Here is a 17,676-nt window from a genome sequence, read left to right on the forward strand (position 1 = left end):
GGATTTTATTTTCTCTTGTGTCGTCATAATATAATTCCGTAACTTTATATTTACATGAATTTTGATACATAATTTTCAGATTAGAAAAAAAACAATTTCTGAAGAAGGCCCATACAAGGCCGAAACATGTTAACCAGGTACGATAGAGTGTAACACGAGAAAGACATATAATACACATTCCGAAAAGAGTTTGCATAACAAATTATTGCATTGGGTTTTGTAGAAACTCCTGAAGATAAAATGTGTTGTGAATTCCATAGTTGCTTCGTAGAGAAATTCTTTTTTGGTTTTTAACTACAAAATTACATTTTTCTTACGCACTTATAACAATTGTTACTAATCATTCCAGTCTTGTAAATTCTTTACGACTGTACATTAGGATGCAGAATTAATGTAAAGAATCAAGTTCTTAGAGTCGTATGATTTGTGACAATCTTTGTGATAAGTGCGAATGATGTAATTTTTAGTTAAACATTGAAAAACAAAATCTGTACAAAGCAATTAACGACACAATTTTAGTCAATTAAAGAAATGATACTTCTGAATATTTCATTCCCTATTTGTAATATTTATTTACCCTTAAAACTTTAAATTAGTGTAACTCTGAAAATATTGAGATTAGGACACATGTTTATATGACATCTTTTGCTTAGAATGTCTTCGGAAATAAGCTCTGTAAGTGGCAGTAAATCCCAGTGGATCACACTGTATACAATATACATTATAGTGAAGTACAAAATGAAACATTTCAGTGCACATTTGAGAATTAAGCTGGATAGGGCCTTACATATCGTCGTTGTTCCTGCAATAACTCCTATGTGACATATTGATCGATTTTCAGATTTTTGGCCTATTAAATAACTTAAAAAGTGATACAGCAAATAATAAAATATCTTATATGTAATTATATTTCTTTGTTTCGAAAATGTAAGAATTCACAGTCTCTTATATACGGCTGCCATAGGATGAATAAATGTGGTTTTTTTTTCCTACTGAAAAATTTTATATTTTGCACATAGGAGTTATTGCAGAAACAACGACGATATACTATAGGTTCAGTTCTTGTATTAGTAATGTTTTAATAACTTGGTACCTAGTCTAGTGTGGTGCATTACAGACGCTATGTTCGGTTCAAGTTTCTCGAGTATGGCGAAGTTCGATATTTACCGATGTTCGCTCTGCGAAAGGAGGCCTGTTATCTTTGTTTCACCTCGTTATGGAAATAGTAGCTGTCTTCCACTCCCATCCTTTTATGTTGCAACCTCTTGTGGATTTTAGCCCGGATGTTGCGATTAATTTTTTATATGAAATAAGACGAAGTTTATAATGTCTTGGTTGCCTGTCTCATGTTCGAACTTAAATACTGTTGTTTTGTTGTTTAGTCAACTATCCGAAGACAGGTCTGAACCTCACAGGTGATATAAAGAAGGCACCACCTATGAGGCAACTAGGGCATTAGATAATGGGGTAGGGTGGCCAGTTCCTTTTCCCCTCCATTGCTTATATCGCCGACTAGCTACATATTACACTAATCAGACTTCAGATGTATACAAACAATTGTTCTTCCTCTGACACATATCAGGTTTGTTCGCATAGCAGTTCCAAACTGCTTTGAAAAGTTCCGGTCATGCGCACATGGATTTTACTGTTCGCACAGCGCAAATTTCAAACTCAAACTGTTTCTGACTAATAGTCACGCGTTCGTACAGCATGCCAAACTGATGTCAAATCGATTCCTGACAGTCAGAATTGATTTGCGAATCAAGTGCAAACTAATCTCAAATCATAGATAACGATTGCGCATCAATATAGTTTTGCCATTGTTTTCTGCATGTTGTTTACAACATAACATATATGAATATGCCCTAAATAAATAATAATTGTATTTCAGTATTGTTGTTTTCGCATAATTGCCATTTGTCAGGAAGGTAATATTATATATAAGCGTGCGTACTATTCTAAAGTTTTACGGCATAAGTTATAAGCTTACTATTATTTTTTATTCAATAGTTGTAACATTTAATTCTCTTGATACGTCATGTCAAGCTATTTTTATTTAATTTATAAAACCAATATATGTATAGTATAGACGAAGTTAATGTTTTTAATTTAGTTCACTTTTAAAACAAATTCCACAGTTTGTGATTATGAGTATGCTCTTGATAAAGATTAACGCTATACTTCAGAATGCCGTATAAGTACTTATGCATGTACAATTACTGTCAATTAAAACTAAAGTATACTTCAGAATACCGCGTAAGTACTTATGTAGCAAGTCTGTGCAAATTGAAAATAATTTAAAAACGTGTTTTTTTAATTGATGGTACAAGGGTAGATAAATAAGTGCATAAAAAAGATATCTTACATCAATGATGATTTAACAACATATAGGCTATGTACCTACGCGGTATTATTCTGAAGTCGTTTCCAGATTAATTGTGACAAAATTATTTTCCGGAAGTGTTTTAAAATAGATGTTAGGCTAATTTAGGCCTGTAATTGTTCTTTCAGATATCTGATTCAAACACTTATAGTGATAACGATATGGAATATATATCCAAGGAGGATGAGTCAGACTTGGTGGAATTATCTGAGGAAAGAGACAGGCCCTAAAATGAAATTTACTCTAACATATTATCCCTAGATACAATAACAGCGAATTTATTATTTCCGTGTACCCCACCATGTAGCAGAGAATCTCTCTCAACAATTTGAAGTACGTATCACAATATTTTAATTAATTGATTCTGCTGTCGTAAGTTCAAATAGCTATCTAGACGGCAGTGGTTCCAACCAGTTTAGAAATGCGTTCGTACAGCTCAAATCACGGATGGTTTGAAATTGGTTTTCAAACCGATCATGCGCATTAGGTGATGCGGGGATAGTTTGCAAACAGTTCTCAAACCATCACAAACTTGCTGTACGAATAAACCATCGTCAAATGAGATGTACTGCCTGATAATAAGATATACAGCCACACCAATGTATTTGCGGAGGAATTGCTGATATTTACGGCCATAATGCACTCAGCTGTGCGAGGAGCAAGAGTCCCATTCCCAGACATACATCACTCAATAATATCATTAAAAGATCTCTGACTTCTTGTGGCATCCCGTCTCTTTTGGAACCACCAGGTATTAGTCGTGCAGATGGTAAACGACCCGATGGTATCACCTTAATTCCATGGTCTAGAGGAAAATTTTAATTTGAGACTCCACTTGCGTTGACACTCTAGCTCCATTTCACTTACCGAATACCTCCAGACGCGCAGCATCTGCTGCTGAATTAGCCGTGAAGAAGAAAGTCAATAAATATGCTCTTTTAGACAATTATATCTTTGTCCCATTTGCTGTGGAGACCTTCGGTCCTTGGAGTCATGACGCTAAAGTTTTGGTATCTTAAATCGGCCAAATTTTGATCTCCATTATTGGTGATCGCCGTTGCGCTATTTATTTGCGTCAACGCTTAAGTATTGCTATTCAACGCGGAAATGCAATGAGCGTTTTGGGTACTCTTCCAGAGTCCAGCCCTTTGGACGAACTTTTTTTCCTGTAAAATTTATTATCTCTATGTAAATGTTTATATTTAGTTTTTATACAGGGACATCATTTTATTTTTACTTCAATTTTTATTGCACCTGAGTTTTTTAATGTACGTCACTCCCACCCCTTCTACTAATGAAATTCAACCGTCCTCCACACAGATCCAAGACCGCATATACAGTCATAGTAGCCTTACGGTCATAATATATGTTCGCGTTTTCCAGTGATGAAAGAGCTTTCAATATTGAATCAATTTTCGCACAGGCACTGTCGTCCATTTGCCTACGTCGTATCCCGGTTTTTCCCACCAGCTTTTATTCGCCAGCTAGTGGCTGGGCTGTCTTAGCTCTTTTCTGAGAACATTAATTTCTGTTAGGAATTGGACGTCTACATAATATTATACAACTGTTTAAAATAACTTAAATAAAAGTGCCTCGTTAAGTAATTAACTGTCACGTGATTTCCTCCCTTTCTACGACCCTATGACATAACCAGTTGGACGGACAGTAAATAGTATGTCTGAGTAATTTTATCTTTTCGGATCGGGCAGAAGTGAAGATTGAATTTACAGTACGTAAGGTACTCTTTTATAGAGTAGGTACAGAATTATTTCAACATGAGTTACTAGTACGAAGGACGAAACTGGTAATTGGGATTAGGTACAATAGTCTATAGTGCGATAATATGCACCCTGTATCGAAATGAACGGCCACCATTTTCAAAAATGTGTTTAAGTATCCATATTATGATTATTTTTCAATTTAACTTCATTCTCTATATGTACGCTAATGTACTGTAGACAGTATAATATACACTGCATAATGAATACATCCACATGGACAGCTCAGTTCGTGAGTAAAAACATTCATTGTCAATACTGTACTGTATTTTGATTAAACAAAAACCTAATGAAAATGATCAAACTCAAAAGCGCGATATTTCCTAGTTTACGTAAATGGATGAACTACTTTTCTTCCCTCCTATACCGGTACCTAGTAAAGTGATTTGTTTGTATATTAAGTACGCCAGTATCATCGAAGTCCAGGCGTGGAAGGGTTTAGCAAACGGCGTTGATCCAGAGATATAGCCAGGTTAATATTAAAAATGTTAGTAAAAATAAAATGATTTCCCTGTATATGTGTAATTGTAACGGTGAAAATATTGTTAGTCAAATATTTTTTTTTTCAGATGCACATATAAGCCAGAACCTCAATGAGAGGTTAATTAAATACTATAGACCTATATTACAGTTGTAACATATACATGCCTACACAGGCTTACATACATATATAGGCCTACTCTGACATTGATTATTCCGTCTACCTGCATGTGACGCAGACGCCTCCTCACTGGTAACAGAGGCGCGATGTGTTTTCTGCGAGGCAGGCTACCGATTATGAAGACTCGATCCGAGTAATCTTGTGATTAACCTCACGGAGGATCAATTCTCATTCCAGTCGCAGACGAGACTTGAACCTGCGACCACTCCGACGCCGGGGCGCCGCGACGCATGCGCGCCAGCGGAGTCGGTGGCCGCGAGGTGGCGGAGAGCCGGCAGCGGCCTCAGTGTGCAGCGAGCGGCCAAGACATGCGGTAGTCGGGCAGGATGGTCCCCGAGGTGCTGGTGCTCAGCCTCGCGCTGCTGCTTGGTGAGTACCCCTGTGTTACCTAAATGTTAGCGGATCTCATGGTATAGGGGCCCTCAATTGACGTTTCAACTCTGGGAACCGGTCTTCTTTACATTCATACGTAGTGTCCGAATATTTGACAACATTGGTTCTGGCTGTTGTAAAAGGGCAGTGCCTGAAGGTTTGGAAATGAACTTTCCTTTCACATAAATGTGTACAGCTGTTTGTCTTATTTTCATCGAAATCTTGTTATATCTTGTATGTAGTATCTACTACTAAACTACAAGAATTCCAGCTGTTTTCCGCAGGACGATACATTTATTTAAACTCTGGAAATGGTCGTCATAAATTTGGTAAGAGTGCTTCAAAACCTGATGGTTCGTTCCCACGACCGTGTTATATTTTAGAGGCGGTGCCTGGATATTTATTGACAAGAAATGCGACCGTTGTATCAGAGACGTCTGGATGCTGGGACTTGATCTTCATAATCTGATAATACCTCCTTCCGGTGGTAACTCCGTCACAGTTTTAGATGGTGGATAATAATACAAAGCTTTCGACAAATGTTTACAAACAATAATTTGAAGATGAGAAATGACCATCATAGCTATAACATAAGTGTATTAACATTTGACTGTTCGCTTCTGATGATCTTGTTACGTTTTCACATAGTGCTTCAATATTTCTTAAATGATCTTCTAGTTATTGACTCACTGAAACGATATCTGAAATGCATAAATCTGATAGGCTAATACAAAATGCATGTGATATTGTTAGACTGCTTTTGTTTGTAACTTTGCTATGTTTTGTTGTTTTAATGTCTAATGCTTAATGACAAGGACTTTTGATTGTTTATCATGGGGTAATAATGACATTTTTGGAAATATCTGACTTTACTGTTTCAGTGGTATATGACTCGCTTATGAAGATTGCAATTTTATTGTATTTTAAGTTAGCACCTGAATATTTCAATAGCCGGGTTTTTCTCCGCTAAATCCAATATTCATGGATCTGATTGTTGCCATATGCATATAGTTGATTGTATTATATTTATAAGTATTCATCGGTATTAAAGCCAAAGATAACTTGCATAGTTCAACACATGATATTTTATTGATATAGGCTAAATACATAAATTTAATGGCTGAACACACTAGTGGTCGTAACGTCATTATTTTTAATAATGTTTAAATATATAATGTCAAGGTTTCTGATCATTTTTATTTACAGGGAAATTATCTAAAAACGTATAAATTTCTGCTATGGCAACATTTGTCTCATTTCAGTTGACGTTTGACTCGTGTACAGCATGATTGCATCAGTAACTACTTTATAACCATTGTGTTAAAACAAAAAGGGTGTTGTAGAGCGAACTTTACGGATGTAATAATACGAATGTCTCTAAAATTGGAATCTGGATCCTATAGCTTGAAGTATAAGTAATAATAATTAACACCGTATATAACCGAATGTGTTCATAGTGCAAGATATCTTTTCATCTTTGACCTCCTTTACTTGAAGTATTGAGTCTTGTACAGTCTTGAATTAATTAACGACAAACTATACTATAAACAATATTGAGTATTCTATAATAGTAATTTATACTGTATAGGTATTTAGCTAATAGTTTTCATTCTACCGTAATATGTTTTGGGTTTTCAACGCGTAGGCCTAATCAACAGAGGATTTTATCAATTTTATATTGAAGACCATTACCATTGTTGTGGTAAACAAATTTAGATCTGTTAATGCAAAAATCTCAAACATTACTATTTGATTTCATTTGTGCGTTGCCATAATCATCATATTCAGAAACAGTGAAGATATTTTTAAGAAGAGAAGAAAAATGATCCAGGCGGAGATTTTATATTATGAGAGGAGATATTTTATTGAGAAGTGATAGGTAGCTATGATTATGATAAATATTTCTAATGAGTTATTGTACTTCAAATTCCACGAATATCATCATGATAAATTTCACTTACAGGAAGCTCCTATTTCTGGCTTCAAGGCAGTTTACTTGTAGCCTAACTTAAAATCCAATACTAAACTCTGACCTTGACGTCTTCGATGGTAGAATGGTTTTATTGTCTGTCAGTAGAACTGAGATTTCAAGGTTTAAACTCAGCAATGGGCGATGGATTTTTAAGGAGATGAAATTTTGTATTATGTTCACCTTCAAGAGGATGTGAAAACAGGAGATTCTTTAAAGAGAAGTGATCCATTCTTAGAGAGATCGGGGAGGAAAAGAAATTCTCGTTTGTCAATTGTACCAGCGATCACCTTCGTCTGTCAAAGGAGATAATTAATTCCACCTGACAGGTGTTTCCATTCAGAAATCGAATTCTGCACACAGTCAGATAACCAGAATTCAAGGAAATGTTATTCGAGCATGTATGGAAATATTGACAATCAACGAACCAACACACAGTACATTGTTCCGTGTTGACATAAGCATATTAACTTACTTGGTATTGTTGAAATACACTGCTTTCCACAGAGGAGTGAAACTAAATTCGGTTTGTTCTTGGTGAATATTGATTGAGTTCATTGGAGAACCTTATTTGAACAAATATACTGCCTATGTATTTTGTTTATGATGATTAGGCACCAGTTAACGAAAGAAATACTGTACCTTGTGTATGCGATCTTTAAAACATCAACAACGCCAGTTTTCCTCTTTACTTTACAATGAGAAATCATTATAGGAGAGAAATGTTGAAGTTCGGAAAAAGAACATTTTGGAATTTGTAAAATCCGTGTCGCTGTTGGAGGAAAGTAAAATGTTGAAAATAGTAATAATAATAATAGTAATAATAATAATAGTAATAATAATAATAGTAATAATAATAATAATAATAATAACTTTCTTTACATATTCTGAGAGTTTCGAAATTCAAGCTAAAGCCGAATATTTCATGGTTTCTTCGCAATACATAAAAATCAATGCTGTGAAAATTAAGGTCATTGATTTTTCATTACTGTGAAATTTGAGGTCATTGATTTTTCATGCCTAATGTTGATTTGCTGTAGACGTAGACGGAGAATAATGATAAACCATTAATTTATAGTAACTTAATCATAACATAATCAACTTTGTTGTCACGCCAAATAATAAAGCCCAGCGAATATTCTATACATGTACACGCGTGTAGGTATATTGTCTGACACGCTGGTGTTAGAAAAAATCACTTTTATTATCAGACTAGCTACAGAAGTAGGTAAACAGACAGTAAGAAACTGTGCGAAATTATTAGAGACTAAAGTCATTTGTGTTGACAAAAAGATCTGGTTAGCCGGAGCTTATAAAATGTATTTTTGTTAATATGGAAATGAATAATCTATCGTTAAAATTGGTTATGGATAGTGAAATATTTTCATCGAAACCGCATTTTGTTTGCTTGGGTTTACATTATTTCTTGTATTTCTCTCTGCTTATTTGGTGTAATTTAAAAAATCGTCGTCTTCTTTGTAACAACTAATTCACCGACGAGTTTGTCTTCAAAACTGATGCGCCCAATCTTTACCCGTCTATTGTTTTATTTTCTTCGAGGTTCTTCAGACTCCTGTATCTTTAGAAATTATATTGTGAACATCTTTACTAATATGGTTTCATTATTTTTATTTCTTATCAGTCATTAAGACCTCTAGTAGTTATTGTTGGCATGAATAACATTCTTACCATTGCCGATGGCTTAAGACTGTAACGATCATTAGGCCCAATGCTTGTTAGGACGATGTTGATCATTGCCGATGTACATTGCTTCTAAGGTGCACAGCTTTCACATGATCTTTGTTCGGACCTCACTTGTTCGCTTTTAATGTTCTATTATGTTAGTTGGAAACCCAGTGTAGTTCTGATCCCATGTTAGGAAGTTCACGGTATTCTCCAAATCTAGGTCGATGAAGTTCAAAATATTAACTATTGGAAATCTACATTAGAGTTCTGGAAAAGGGTATATGTACAGAGCTTAATCCTCACTTTAATATTTATTTTGCTTTATCCGAAATTTGTAGGAATTTTAAAATCTCGATCACATCACTCCTATTTCTTTAGACGTCCAGAACTCGTTTGCGCATGAACTGCTAACTTTTTGTGTAATTACAATTAAGATTCTTTTCTAAATTAAGTTTCAATAATCATTTTATTCGTGTCTTATGATTTAGCATAAAATTTACATTAAATAACCTAACTAGGAGCTCTGTATTCATCAATAATGTTGAAACACTTCATATTTATTGTTTTAGAAAGTGCATCGTTGCGATTTCCTCTAGACGTCATGCGATAAAACTGTGCTGTTAAGATTACTGTGCGTACATTTGCTATGTCGCATACCGGCTTCCTTCACTCGTTTCTGCTGGCCCCTCTGTAAAGGCTAGTGGCTAAGCTGTTAGACCAGTCTTTGCTCTTTCCAGAAAACATTTGCTGTTCGGATTTGGAGGTCTACGTAATGTTATAAGGGTCTCATTAATAGGATGACCAGACGTCCTCGTTTGTCCGGACATGTCCTTCTTTTTAGGCCTTTGTCCGGGGTCCGGGCGAATTAAAAAAATCAGGAAATGTCCTTTTCGTAACTTGTATGCCTGATATTTTGAGTTTTCTGATTTGACGCCTTTTTTAAGTAATTTGCCTGTAAATGGCAGCAGCATCGACGGAATATAGCCTACTCTTTCTGTCCTCTTTAATTTGACTTTCATATGTAGCTAACTGTAAAATAATTATTATTAAGTTTTATCATAATTATTTTGTAATAAAATAGATATTAACATGCTTCTAAGTATGATACAAGCCTAAATCTGTACTGTAAATATTTTGTAATAAAATAGATATTCACGTAATTTTAAGTCTAAATCTAATTAGCCACCGGCGTAGTTCAGTCTGTTAAGGCGCAGGTTCGATCTCTGCTTGGGTCGATTACTTGGTTGGGTTTTTCCGAGGTGTTTTCCAACCGTAAGGCAAATGTCAGGTAATCTGTGGCGAATCCTGGGCCTCATCTCGCCAACTATTATCTCGCCATCACCAATCTCATAGACGCTAAAATAACCTAGTAGTTTTAAATTTAAAAGGCATGATGGGGTCGATAAGCTAACACATTAGTAATTAAAGTTTTATCATATACTGTCAATGCTTATCCATTTAAATGGATAGATGTAGTTGATAGAGCGTCATTAAATAACCAAGTAAAAGTAAATAAATCTAAGTAGGGTAAAGTTTCCTATTTCCGTGATACTCCTAATCCCTTGATACTTTTTTTAAAATTGAGTATCAGTCAAAGCTTTGCTGTTCGACAATAGCGCCAGACATCTTCCTCGAAAGAGTGCATCTTTCGGCTACTTTTGAGACATCGGTGAACTTCCTAGCAAGATACCCAACCCCGTGACATTCAGTGAAAAAATGTATCACGGAATTAGGTAACTTTATCCTACATAATATTTTTTGTCCTCTTTTTTTCGAACAATGTCCTCCTTTTTGAAGCATTGTGTTCTCTTTTTAATCGATGTGAATTTGGTCACCCTACCCATTAAGTAACTGTCGCGTGATTTCCCCCCTTTCGATGACATGCGACATAAACACTCGGATGGACTGTACAATACACAAACAAGTGAAGCAACGTGTTCCGTGTTACATTACGTAACGTCACAACTATTGATATTAAATATTATGTTTACACGTATTATGTTTACATTGTTCCTATAGTAAAATAAAAGATATGATAAAATTTTATCGGAAAAACCTTGTTTACTAAAGTTTTACAAGATACACTTGTTCTTCAATTTTTGTAAAGAAAAGCCTGCACCAAATCAACATCGTCACAGTCACTAATACCATCCCCATCCAGATATTTAGCCATTTAGTTTGTTGCATTCCACTTATAAACAAGAAATAGGACCTATACTCAACGCTAAACATTAATATGTAACGATATTACTTTGCGTGTACAGAGTGGAAGTGATGTAACTGTGCAGATTGAAGGGGACAATACAAAACATTAAGGGCCGTATTCATAGACATTTTTAGCGCGGGCTTCCGGTGGACGATCAGCGTTTTTTGTATTCATAAACCAGTGCTAGCGATAGGATATGATTTGAATTCTGTACTAGCAACCAGTGGATAGCCGGGGCTAGCTTAGCACGCTCGTAGCGCGTGCTGCGAAATGTCTATGAATAGCACCCAAGTCTAAAGAAAGTCTATGTAGTTTGGCAACAGCGCGTCACCGGCTCACCTATGAATACACACTGAAAATTAGACCTGGCAGGAAATAATGTTACGTGTTAATCATTTTATTTAAATTGCAAGGAAACCGTTTATTTTATTTAAAATCTTCAAAAAGATAAACAATTTATTAGCTTCGCTAATGTGAAGAGTAAAAATCAATTCGTACGGGTAGTCCTTATTGAGCAAAACCGTGTTAACATTATTTAGAAGAAAAATATTTTTTTCTTAGAAAAGTATTCATTTAGATCTAATTCATTCATTCATAGTTTTCTACCTAAGGGTAGGTCTTTCACTGAAAACCAAGCATTCTCCAGCCTTTCCTATTTTCTGCCTTCCTCTTAGCCTCCGCACATGATTCATATATCTTAATGTCGTCTATCATCTAATATCTTCTGCCCCGAACTCTTCTCCCGTTCACCATTCCTTTCAGTGAAGGCAGTTTCTTCTCAACCAGTGACCCAGCCAATTCCTTTTCTTCTTTCTGATCAGTTTCAGCATTATTTCTCCCTCACCCACTCTTTCCAACACAGCTTCGTTTCTTATTCTCTCTGTCCATTTTACACACTCCATCCTTCTACAATTCCACATTTCAAATGCTTCTAGTTGCTTCTCTTCACTTTGTAGTAATGTCCATGTTTCTACCTCATACAATGTTACACTCCACACAAATTACTTCACACTAGTTTCTTTCTTAGTTCTTTCTCCAGAGGTCCGCGGAATATGCTCCTTTTTATATTAGAAGCTTCCTTTGCCATTGCTGTTCTCCTTTTGACTTCTTGGCAGCAGCTCATGTTACTGATTACAGTACACTCCAAGCATTTGAAGCTGTCCACTTGTTCTACTGCCTCATTTAGCATTCTCAAGTTTACCTTCTTTACTTTTCTTCCTATGACCATAGTCTTCGTCTTGTTGGCATTTATCTTCATTCCATACAGCTCACAGATGTTCAGAACTAATATAGTATTTTAATTTTTATTGTGCTCTGTCAAAGGATTAATCTGTTAAAATCTGCACTACTTTATTATTTCCATGGCTCATTGCTCCGCCTAAGGTCGCTTAGTGCTGGTGGCTTGGGTTGGATCTTCAGTCACGTCGTGATGGAATTTGCGGTGAATAAAGCAGGCGTTGCACAGTGTTTTTTTTTTCGGGTACTTCCATTTTCTTCTCTCATTCCATCAACACATTCTATCTTCCTCTCGTCTATCATCTCCAATAGTTAAAATTACGCTAGAATGCAATCTTGGTGGTGGTGGTGGTGGTGGTGATTCCCGAAGTTGATATAGGAAGGACTTCGTGCTCAGAGCTTACCAGGTATTGGTCTGAGGATGGGCTGAATGACCTGCCAGCCTATAAACATCGGATTCACAAATGTCACCCAGGCCACCTGTCGGATTTGGATAATAATTGCACATATAGGACATGCAATAGGCCAAAGCAAGCCTAAGTTCAAGTATCCGTTCCGGATTCTGCCTCGAAAAGTCAAGCCCAAATCCCACTTAAGACACAACACAAATCAAGAATAATACACTCAGGGTGCTATTCATAGACATTTCGCAGCCCGCGCTACGAGCGTGCTAAGCTAGCCCCGCTTATCCACTGGTTTCTTGTACAGAATTCAAATCATACCCTATCGCTAACACTGGCTTATGAATACGAAAAATGCCTGATCATCTACCGGAAGCCCGCGCTAAAAATGTCTATGAATATGGCCCTCAGTGTCTGTGGAAGGAGAATAAATTTGTATTTCCTGACGGGAATCGAACCCAGACCTCTCTACATTTGTAGCTAGAGACCTTACTGCTTGAGCTACAGTCATTCAGTTTTCTGCCCAAGGGCATGTCCTTCATTGCAAACCTATCATTCTCCAATATTTCTTCACCTTTCTCTTAATTTCCGCATATGAGCCATATAATCTTAATACTGTCTATCATCTGATATCTTCTTTTGCCCCGAACTTTCTTCTATTCACCATTCTTTCCAGTGCATTCTTCAGTAAGCAGTTTCTTTCTCAACCAGTGACCCAGCTAATTTCTTTTTCCCTTTCTGATCAGTTCCAACATTATTCTTTCTTCACCATTTTGTTTAGCTTGGCTTAATTGAGTACATTGCATTTAATCACACGTTCCATTCTTCTCCATATTCTCATTTTAAATGCTTCCAGTCGTTTTTCTTCAGCAACACATGACGCCAATATACAGGGTGTAAAGGGTATAAGCGCCATTATTTTAAGTGATGCTTGTTCATGTCATAAGGAAGAAAAATTACCTCACAATTTTTTTCTAATTGCAATATTTAATTAATTATTATAGTTTACAATATTAGGCGTTTGGTAACGTTGCTGGATGGGAAGAGGGAGTTTACAAGTACAGGGTACAGCTCAAGCGGTTACAGACATACCGGTACAAAACAGATGCTCTGTTCTAATGTAGGGACGGACCGTTGTTTACATAAAACAAACAGCAAATACAAACTTTCAATCTCATTAATAGAACTTTATGGTAGATTTCTATTTCGTTTAACAATATTGGCAATATTGGTCCATTTTTTATCGTTCGTCTAAAAATAAACACTAATGGTTTACTGCACAAAATCACACGAAATTTTTTTATATGCAACATTTTAATCTCTCCCGCTTCCATAAAGCAGTACTATTTTTAAATAAATTTCTGTTTGTGTGATTTTCGAAACGAGGTAAGAGACTCCTATTTTCTAATAATCGTTGAGAAACTGCTACAAAAGTTCGCCGATTAGGTAACCTTCATTGCGGAAAACATTGACGGTACATCTTCTTGTCTCACTTGAATTACGACGACTTTCTCGATAAATTAATAGCATATGATATTCCTAAACTGTGAATGACCTTGTAAGTTGTTTATCTAATACCTGGTACCGAACTGTCATCCGCTTTGCAGTAGTCTATGGACAGGGAGCTTGAACTCAGCTGACATGTACAGTACGTACGGATGTGCAGAGAACTGCCTGCTGAATACGTTGCCACGTCTCTCACGCCAGAGTATTAACAAATTTAAGCATGCAATTTCATTTAATTTCACGAAAACGTAATAGAACACACACATATTTCTTTAAACTAATATTAACTCTTTGCTAGATATACCTACTGATGTAATTGTTTTCGCAATTTTACTAACGATATAAACAGTATAACGCGAATCAAATAAGAGAAGAAATGCTTTTTTCTGGGAAAACTATCAAGTTTTGACCCTATGTTGTATGGACAATTTTTGATCCTGTAGACCGCCCCGACGACTGCGAAAAGGACGGCACTTATACCCCTTACACCCTGTATAGAAGCGGAATATAAATCTGTAATGAGTTCATGTTCGAAACAAATACAATGCATATTAGAATAAGCAAAGCAGAATACAGAAAAATAGAAATATAAAAATGACTTTAAATATTTTTATTATGTGATAAGTACAAAATAAAAAAAAATTGTCAGACGTGTACAGCAAATGGAATTTCAAAATTAGTTATTAGGGCGTTCATTGAAATTGGAGAATGAATAAATAGTGTTATGTCCATTATAGTGAATTACTGTATTAGACTAACAATCCTGCTAGACTAATTTTCTCCCGTGCCAGTCAACTGTGCTAAGGCTCGCTGCTTATTCAGGTGCCTCTATACTGGCCTTTCCCGCAATTCACCAATCAGCGATCGAAGGAATGCTATGAATGGAATGGAGATGGCTGCGTCACAAGTATCACTATGACTTTTCACACGAAAAATTCCAGGCCTGACCAGAGATTCGAACTCTGGACCATCTGTGCGACAGGTGGTTGGTAATAATTCACGCTTTCACCCCATAGTTAATGTCAAATTTATCAATTTTCATAAAACAATAATATAAAAGATAAGCAGGACATGAAAGTGTATGTTGGCCCTGTATTAAAGTAACGAAGACTGTAACAGACAATAGGCGGGACTCCAGCTACAAGGCTGTGCTAGAGCATGAGTTCGAATCCCGGTTGGATGGATTTTTCCGAGGATTTTAAAACCTGTAAGACACATTCGAGGTAATCCATGGCGAATTCTTAAGACTCAGTCGACAAAATAAATTGTTTGCTGAAATACAGAGTCCCTAAAAAATAAAAAAATAAAAAATCAGACAATAGCTGTATAACAGATGTTCATGATGTTGATAATGCTGACGACTATGAAAGTATTGGTGTTACGATGATGCTGATTATGTTTTGATGTTAATGAGCTGTATTATAGTCCCGTCGCTCTTATTTCCGGCAACCAAGCACGTTGCAGGTCGCCTATATTTAAACGTATGCGTCTTTTCATTCGCTGCTGATGACGTTATGCACTTCCTAAGGCTCGATAAATACTTAATATAATCGACTGCCATTTTGGCTCTTTCGTTGGCGTTCGCAGAAAGCACACAAGGACATTATTTGCGCTCAATTATTTGCTCAATTACAGTGAGTTTGATTTATTACCATAGAATCTACGACATGATAATGTTTAACGGTGCGGCACATAGGCTAGATTGCTTGTCTGGTAGCTCGGCAACGAAAGAACAAAAATGGCGAACGATACTTCAATTCTTAAAGCGTAAGCAAAGTGGATGAGTCACGCCGGAAATAACAGCGACGCGACTATAACATACATTACTACTTCTATTATAATTGAATTGCTATCTGCAAACTCATATAACGATATCTTACTCTTCAACGATGGCAAAACGAGATTAGCATAACAAATTTCCATAACCATTTCATCTCATCGCGGGCGTAGCGTAGACCAGCCTCTTATGGCGCACCTTGAGCAACGACTGTCGGTAAATTGGCCCACATAACTGGCTTCATATGGGTGAGTGATGTAAGTAAAGTACCCGCTGTTAGTAAAAAAAAAAATATATATTTACGCAATATAGATTCCTTAATTTATTATGCTCGTATGTTCAACGTTATTGAAGACGTGATTCAGAAGTTGTGTACAAGCACAGGAAGTGAGAAAGTCGCTCGCTTCATATAAACATTTTGAGTTGCATCGTATGGTACCTCTTATTTAAAATATTACAACTATTGCATTAGTTATTTCCTGCACGGTAGCCTGTTACATTGATGCTGCAATAACAACAAGAATGATAATAGGGACTATGAGAAAATTTGCCTTAGATACTTGTAAACCATAAACGTAAAGGGATGTCCCAGGGAACAAAATTCCGTACCATAGAAGTTCGCTGTAAGCTGATTAAGGTTGTGAACAGGCTCGGCGAAACGTCAGCTGTACTCTTTCCATTGTAACGTGTTTCTTGTTGATTGGCAGTTAACATTTAAAACTACTGATAAATCTTCTTAATTCGTACGTTTTTGACATTCTCTTGATGCATAATTCTGTCCTGCCTGGGAGTAAGAGTATTAATCAGAATCTAATTTTCTGGACAGAGGTTTGAAGTTACCAAATCAGTGACAATATAAACTCGTGAGAATCTGAAATGAATAGAACATCAAAATATTGAATTGTATTTTTTTATTTGTGCTTATTGGATTGGAATAAACTGATGGAGATTCTAAAGAAAATTGGCGTGGATTGGAAAGAAAGGAGGCTCTTCAGTGACCTTTATACGAAACGAGTCAAAGTCGAATAGGAGAAGAAATGTCAGAAGGAAGTGAAATAGGGAGAGGAGTACGATAAGGATGCCCTTTATTACGTATCCTGTTCAACTTCTACTTGGAGGATTTAGTGAACTGTTTTCAGAACATAGTAGGAGTGATAGTAGGAGGAAGAAGAATAAAGTGTACATGATTTGCTGATGATGTGGCGTTGTTAGCAAAAGAGGAGATGATACTAAAGGATATGCTACTGGAGCTAAATGACAGCTTTGAGCAGTATGGAATAAAGATAAATGCCAACAAGACTAAGACCATGGTCATAGGAAGTAAAACTAAATAAAGTAAACTTGGGAATTCTAAATGAGGCAGTAGAGCAAGTGAACAGCTTCAAATACTATTTGAGATCTACTAAAGTAACATGAGCTGCAGCCAGAAAGTCAAAAGGAGAATAGCAATGGCAAAGGAAGCTTTTAATAGAAAAAGGAGCATCTTTTGCGGACCTCTGGAAAAAGAACAAAGGAAGAGACTAGTGAAGTGTTTTATGTGGAGTATAGCATTGTATGGGGCAGAAACATGAACATCAAGACGAAATGAAGAGAAGTGAATAGAAGCATTTGAAATGTAGATATGGAGAAGGATAGAGCGTGTGAAGTGGACAGACAGAATAAGAAACGTAGCTGTGTTGGAAAGAGTGGATAAGGAAAAAA

The 17,676-nt window shown here is 36.2% G+C and overlaps 1 protein-coding gene across 3 annotated transcripts in view; it reads left to right on the top strand.

The window, feature by feature from the left end:
* The first annotated feature begins 5,039 nt into the window (after positions 1-5,039).
* LOC138699959 (uncharacterized) overlaps positions 5,040-17,676 on the top strand; it is a 599,613-nt gene continuing 586,976 nt past the window's right edge. For all 3 annotated transcript variants that reach the window (XR_011332138.1, XR_011332139.1, XM_069826195.1), the window contains exon 1: positions 5,040-5,191. Coding sequence is in view for 1 of the 3 variants with exons in the window: in XM_069826195.1 (XP_069682296.1) it covers positions 5,149-5,191 (43 nt within the window). In the remaining 2 variants the exon portion in view is untranslated. The remainder of the gene's footprint in view (positions 5,192-17,676) is intronic.

This window comes from Periplaneta americana, chromosome 5 (assembly GCF_040183065.1).
Source record: "Periplaneta americana isolate PAMFEO1 chromosome 5, P.americana_PAMFEO1_priV1, whole genome shotgun sequence".
NCBI classification, from domain to species: domain Eukaryota; kingdom Metazoa; phylum Arthropoda; class Insecta; order Blattodea; family Blattidae; genus Periplaneta; species Periplaneta americana.